The sequence below is a fragment of the Protobothrops mucrosquamatus genome, unplaced genomic scaffold, assembly GCF_001527695.2.
Source record: "Protobothrops mucrosquamatus isolate PMUCROS unplaced genomic scaffold, P.Mucros_1.0 scaffold_302, whole genome shotgun sequence".
Classification (NCBI taxonomy): Eukaryota; Metazoa; Chordata; class Lepidosauria; order Squamata; family Viperidae; genus Protobothrops; species Protobothrops mucrosquamatus.
The window spans coordinates 83,109-90,303 of NW_015386378.1; the positions used below are offsets into that span (position 1 = coordinate 83,109).

A 7,195-nucleotide genomic window follows, 5' to 3' on the forward strand; every position below is an offset into this window, starting at 1 on the left:
AAGCCATTTTATAGTTTTCATCCTTGGCATTAAGGGAGGATGGAGTGGGAAGTGATTCTCTTCCAACTGTAAAACTTTAAAGGCATGGGGAGAAATGGACCCTCAAGTAGAATGACCCAGAGAGGTTAATGTGTAGATTTTGATTCAGATTTAAATTTGGATCTAACGAGACCCTGGAAAGAGGCTTTGTATAAAATAATGTATAAAATATCATTTTTTGTAAAGCAAGGGCAAGGTTAGCAGATCCAAGTGGCGTGTATTTTCATTTCTTTGGGTTGGAAATGTCAGGTTTTTCTGAGGTCTTTATTGGAGGGTTTGATAAGATAAGGATTTTTGGCTACAGTGGAATCTGATAAACAGATTAAGAAACATGGACCATCATATGTATTTATTTAGTTTTGATTTTGAGGGTTGGTTCATGCCTCCAGAATTCAGGATTCTTTAAATTAGTAGCAGGACATTTGAAGTGGCTATAAAGAAGAAATATGAACGTGCAGGGAGTGATGTTTTCTCATTATTCTCCAAATTGGTTCCTTTATATATGGCTTTAACATTCAAAAGTGTTCATATTTATAATAATAGTAATTCCAACACCATAGTGTCACCAGTAATATATAGTGGATCCACACGGAAAGCTCCTTTCTGTGAGATATAGATATATAAAAAAACCTAGGCTTAAGAAATTGCTTAGGGTATTTAGTGATGAGTCTTTCCATTATGAAGACTGGGGTGGGGGGAAATTCCTTCATATTAAATAGAGAAAGAGGTACTATGTTAAACTGCAAATGAATTGAATGGAACATTTTGTGACTAAGGGTTTTTGTGAGATGCAGTGCTTTCTCCGCATAACAGTAATGTATAGCCGTCCTCCAAAAGCACAAAAATTCAGCATGTATTTTATTTATTTAAACAGTTATATGTACAGTGATGAGAAATATTATAGGCATTTAATGAAGAAAGCATAGCTTTAAAAGATTTAGACCTTTAGATCCTCTGTTGACCTTGACAGAATAAAGGATTATCTCATAAGAAACAGGCCAGTATATATCAAGATTAGCGATTTGCAACTTCCTTTGATACTATTGCTCTTATTAATACTCTTTTTAAATCACCCAGTTGCTTATACTGTACAGGATTCATTTAAACATGGGCTGAAAGCATGCACAACTTAAACTATTACTGTATATATTTGGAATATATATTTAAAGTACTTTTTGCATTTATAAATGTGGAATATTTTTTTTAAAGCAGTTCTGGATAAGCGTTTATCATTCTCAGCGTTAATTTGATCTACTGTCGTAAAATACGGTTAATCAGATCCCCCTTTGTAAAAGCGGTCCTCTGGGGACTGTTCAACTCCACGTCCCATCATCTCTTTTCTATGGGTCAAGCTATGTCTGGTGTGAGTTGAAATTGAACAGTTCTGTGTCCATCTCCTGTTAAGCCCAGGTTTAGGAACTTTAGATGTCTTAGGCCATCAGTCTCGTAGGGAAGAGGATAGGGAAGATGGAGAAGAGGGAATCCTTTTGAGATAAATCCACCTGCGTCTTCCCCACAGAGACACTGATACCCTTCTTACTCTCCAGAATGGCCTGTGTGTAGTCATTCTTCGCCCGCTCCCTTCCTTTCCTGGAATAGCCTAAATGGCTTCTCTATGTGTGAGTTTCGCAGCTGAGTTTCTCCCAGCTAGCGTGTTACAGAAAAGACCTTATCTGCCATCCCACTGTCTGTGGGAACACACAAAGTGTGAGCTTGTTTTCACGGCAAGCAAGCAAAAAAGAAGCCTCTGCCGATGCTCGCACTTGGCACGAATCTCTAGGTCTGTCTTAAACATTTAATAATTGCTATTTTCAGTTTTCAGATAACAATTTGGGGGAGAGAGGGAGGGAGAAAAAAAAATTGGACAAGACCAACTGCTTTCTTTTGAGGAGAGCAACTGCCCAGAAAATCATAGCCTTACAAAGGAAGTGTTTGTGTTCTCAAAAAAGTACAGCCAAAACTCTTCCTTCACATCCCTGGACTTAAAGATATTGAGAATATTCCACTTTTAAAATATTTTCATATTCCTCAGCTGGGTCTCTTGCAAACCTTGAAGCTAAAAGGTTGGGTGTGAAGAAGAACAGAATGAAGGAGTTGGAAGGGACCTTGGAGGTCTTCTAGTCCAACCCCCTACTCAAGCAGGAGAGTGAAAAAGAAATGAAACTTATTCTATAATGGCACTTTTGTGGTTTGGGTGATGTGGTATAGGGTTTCCTGCCTAAGCAGGGGGTTGGACTAGAAGACCTCCAAGGTCCCTTCCAACTATTCTATTCTATTCCATTCCATTCCATATTCTATTCTATTCTATTCTACTGTATTTCTATTCTATTCTATTCTATTCTATTCTATTCTATTCTACTGTATTTCTATTCTATTCTATTCTATTCTATTCTATTCTATTCTACTGTATTTCTGTTCTATTCTATTCCCTATTCTATTCTATTCCTTATTCTATTCTATTTTATTCTATTCTATATCCTCTATTCTATTCTACTCTACTCTATTCCACTCCACCCCATCCTATCCTATCCTATGTCTGCTTTCTGTTAATCTTGGCTAAAGGAATACGTTTTAAATAGGACTGACGCTACCTTCAAACACGGCCCATTATCATTGTCTATGTGAAGTGTGATACGTTTGACAACTGCGCCCTAAATCCACGGCTGAGCCAGGCTCAAGGCTTTCTGAGATTCCCAAGCAAACTATTTAAACACAGAACAGAGAAAATGGGATTTTAAAAACGCAGGCTGTGGTTTTGAGTCTGAGCCATTACGAAAGGTCAAGCAAAGGAGCAAAGGATTCTGGGCTTCGGTGAATTCTCCTTTCAGCTTTCCAGGAGCGCAGACTCTATATATGCTATTGGGTTTTTTTTTTCCTCTTGTACTTTAGCTTTAAAATCTTAATGCTTCCCAAACCAGCCTTGTACAATTATGTTTTTCTCTCCCCTCTCCCTCTTTGAATTTCAGAGGTGGAGCAGAACTCCTCTTTGATGGGGTAAGGAAACACCAGGTGAATTTGCCCCACCAATCTGAACCTTGTGAGTATTGATTGACCGATAACAAGTCCTTGCAGATGTTATTTAAATAACAGCCTCTTTCAGCAGTCTTAACGCACAAACGTACGCCAAGGCAGCATGAAAGCCATCTTTAAAATTCCACCCAGACACTTTCATGGAGGGCCCCATCCTACGGGAAGCACGTTCGTAATGACAATCCCTCACAAAGTAAAATGAATGATTAAAAATATACTCAGATTCTAAGGTGCCCAATGGGTTCCTGAAATGCTGTGATGCCCAATGATGATTTTTGAAGTTGCTGGGAGAACTTTTTTTTTTTTCCCCACAGAGGAAACTTCAGAGACGAAGTAAAGAGATTTTCTGATTGTTTCTCACTGTGCTTAGAGAATAGTTTTCACTCTTTCCCCCCTGTGCTAGCTTGAACGCGGACAAAAAATGAAACCGGTTTTTATTTTCAAACACTTTTTTTTTTGGTCCAGGAATTCAGCATCGTCCAGCTTTCCCAGGCTGAGCAAAACCTGGGCACCTACACCCCTTTTTCCCCCTTCCCCTTCCGTTAACATGCAAGGGGCTTTTTCTGGCCTGCTATCCTGTGAGTTGCAAACCACGGTTTGCGGCAGTCGAGCGTGGAGCTGGCGGAGAAAGAGAGACCATGTTTGTGATCCTGGTTTTTTTTTTTAATCCAGGCCTTTTCCTGCACGGATTTTCTCCGGAGCTGGGCCTGCCGGCGGAGCCCAGCAGCGAGGGGTGACGAATGAAAGAGGCAGCTCAGTTTGGGGGTGTCCCACATACAGAAGGGAAGAGCGGAGCCCAGAAAAGAGAGGAGGGGAGGCGGAGAAAATATATATATATATCTCTCTCTTAACGTTCCTGTTAGAGACCAAGGAACAGATTCACAGCCCGTGAGGCAGAAAGAAGGAACCAACCGTTAAAATCCCCCTCCCCAATCTGCTTCCCTTTGCAGGGGTGTCCCCCACCCCACTGAAAAGGTGACAAGAATGTGTGGAGAGGGAGGGGGGTGGGTCCGGAGACCTTTAAACTGCACAGCCTTCACTTTGCATAGTTCACCCTGCCAGCTGTTCCTTTCTCCTCCCGTGGCCCTCCCTCCCCGCCTCTGTGTTTGCAGAAGCCGGGGTGGGTGGGTGGGGGGGTGCTCCTGTGCAAAATTGCTTTTGAAAAGAGCTACTTTCTGCTTAATTAAACAATGGGCTGAACCCCCGCCCCACACACATCTGTAAAGGCCCTGGCGCTTTATCCCTCCAACTTTATCCCACAAACTGCTCCATTCTTGACTCTTTTCATTTGTAAATCTTCCCTCTCCCCCCCCCCTCTCTCTCCCCTTCTCCCCTTGCCCTCCCTCCTTCCCCAGTCGTGTCCCTTGCCTTTCTCTCCCCTTTCAGATGACTGTTGAGAAAGCTGGCTGACATTGTCCTGATTTTTTTTTCTTTTTTTTTTTGGTGGGGGGGAGAGAAATAGTTTGAGAATGGAGCTGTTTGCCTTAAAGGGCCCTTGGTTTGTCTTGTCTTAAAGGTCAGGGCAGGGGGAGGGAGAGAGAGAGAGAGAGAGAGAGAGCAAAGGAGAGAGAGAGAGAGCGAAAGAAAGAGAGAGAAAGAGAGAGAAAGAGCAAAAGAGAGAGAAAGAGAGCAAAAGAGAGAAAGAGAGCAAAAGAGAGAAAGAAAAAAGAGAGAGAGAGAAAGAGAAAAAGAGAAAGAGAAAAAGAGAGAGAAAGAGCAAAAGAGAGAGAGAGAGAAAGCAAAAAGAGAGAGAAAGAGAAAGAGCAAAAGAGAAAGAGCAAAAGAGAGAAAGAACAAAAGAGAGAGAGAGAGAGAGAAAGAAAGAAAGCAAAAAGAGAGAGAGAGAGCGAAAGAGAGAGAAAGAGCAAAAGAGAGAGAGAGAAAGAGAGAAAGCAAAAAGAGAGAGAGAAAGAGCGAAAGAGAGAGCGAAAGAGAGAGAAAGAGCAAAAAGAGAGAGAGAAAGAGCAAGAGCAAGAGAGAGAGGAGGGGGGGAAAGAGAGAGAAAAACTTCTGGGATGGGATGGTTTAAATTCGACCCCTTGTGAAAGCTGGGACAAGAATTGGTTTTTGGAGGGGCTTCTCCTAAACAGCACAAAATACCCCCCTCCTTTTCTTTAATACCCCACTCGATAGATGTGAAAAATCAAGAGAGACTTTTAATCTGCAGTACATTGGGTTTTTGAACCAACTCTATACTACACTGGGTTTTGAACCAATCGACTGCTTTCTTAGATTAATCAAGTTTAATCTTATTTCGAGGCAGGAGAGGGGTTTCTGCATTAATGCCTCCGTGGGGGGGGGGGGAGGAAAAGAGGTCTCTTTAAAGGCCAGGCGATTCCCCCCCCCCCTTTGATTCATGTATGCAGATACATTGAGGTGGTTTTTTTTTTTAACTCGCTGAACCCACTCAGGTTTCTTGAACGAAATGACTCAAAGGTTTGATCAACCTCTATTAAATCGGCTTGATTTCAGCCTTTTCTTCGGTGCTCTCCGAGCTGGGTGGTTTTCTGGCAGACGTTTCGTAACCCAACTAGGGAACATCATCAGTGGTAGAAAGGAATGGGATTTGTGAAGAGGAGGAAGAGGAGGAGGAAGAAGACGACGGCTGTGGGGGTCTTTAGTGCTCTCTGAGCTTGTTTTCTTGGAGACGTTTCATTACCCAACTAGGTAGCAACATCAGTGTTAGAAGGGAGTAAGGTGGAGAAGAGGAGGGGGAGAAGAGGAGGAGGAGGACTAGGAGAAGGAGAAACCAAAGGGGAGAAGAGGGAGAAGGAGGACTGTGGGGGCTTTGGTGCTCTCTGAACTTGCTGCTTTTCTTGCAGACGTTTCATTACCAAACTAGGTAATGACATCAGTGTTAGAAGGAAGTAAGGTGGAGAAGAGGAGGAGGAGGAGGAGAAGGAGAAGGAGGGGGAGAAGAGGAGGAGGAGGACTAGGAGGAGGAGAAGCAAAAGGGGAGAAGAGGGAGGACTGTGAGGGCTTTGGTGCTCTCTGAGCTCGCTGCTTTTCTTGCAGACGTTTCATTACCAAACTAGGTAACGACATCAGTGCTAGAAGGAAGTAAGGTGGAGAAGAGGAGCAGGAGGAGGAGGAGGAGAGGGAGAAGAGGAGGAGGAGAAGGATTAGGAGGAGGAGAAGCCTCGGTTCCCAGACCTCCGTGGAGCAAAGCAGCTTCTCTGACTTGAATTTGGCGGAGTTGCCACGTTGGGTTGCTGGGGCTGAGTTCTGGAGACCCCCCCCGCGAGGCTCCCGATGTGGGCGAGTAAACGCAGGAGGGAAGGAGAGGCAGATACAGCAATAGCTCCTGTCTCAAGAGGGCTGCATCTCGTTACCGTAGCTTGCATATCTTGACAAATGTAACAGATGCCTAACTGGGCTGACTGGCTTGCCCAGGGAGCGAAATTTCACTTTATTCCCTGGGGAGAATTTGAACCCAGATCAGGCTGCAGCTGAGGCTGGCTGGACGACGACGACAACGACTCTCCTTCGGTCCCTTTTGAGGCGTACTCAGGGAGGCTGTGGTGAAACACCCTGCTGGACGACTTCTCCTCTTCCTCCTCCTCCTCCTGCTCCCTCGTAAACCCCACTTCCTTCCAGTATTGATGACATTACCTAGTTGGGTTATGAAACATCTGCAAGAAAACCACCAAGCTTAGAGAGCACCAAGGATTCCACAGTCGTCCTCCTCCTCCTCCTCCTCCTCCTTGCAAACCCAACTCCCTTCTAAGTACTGATGATGTCACTTAGTTTGGGTAATGAAACATCTGCAAAAAAACAACCAATCTCAGAAAGCACCAAGGACCCCAGAGTTGTCCTCCTCCTCCTCCTCCTCCTCCTTGCAAACCCAACTCCCTTCTAAGTACTGATGATGTCACTTAGTTTGGGTAATGAAACATCTGCAAAAAAACAACCAATCTCAGAAAGCACCAAGGACCCCAGAGTTGTCGTCGTCTTCTTCTTCTTCTTCTTCTTCTTCTTCTTCTTCTTCTTCTTCTTCTTCTTCTTCTTCTTCTTCTTCTTCTTCTTCTTCTTCTTCTTCTTCTTCTTCTTCTTCTTCTTCTTCTTCTTCTTCTTCTTCTTCTTCTTCTTCTTCTTCTTCTTCTTCTTCTTCTTCTTCTTCTTCTTC

The 7,195-nt window shown here is 43.5% G+C and overlaps 1 protein-coding gene across 1 annotated transcript in view; it reads left to right on the forward strand.

Annotated features, from left to right (window-relative positions):
- The window catches only part of URM1 (ubiquitin related modifier 1), a 15,303-nt gene that overhangs the window by 3,262 nt on the left and 4,846 nt on the right, over nucleotides 1-7,195 (forward strand). The window contains exon 2 of the mRNA XM_015832100.1: nucleotides 3,006-3,076. Coding sequence (XP_015687586.1) covers nucleotides 3,006-3,076 — 71 coding nt within the window. The remainder of the gene's footprint in view (nucleotides 1-3,005; nucleotides 3,077-7,195) is intronic.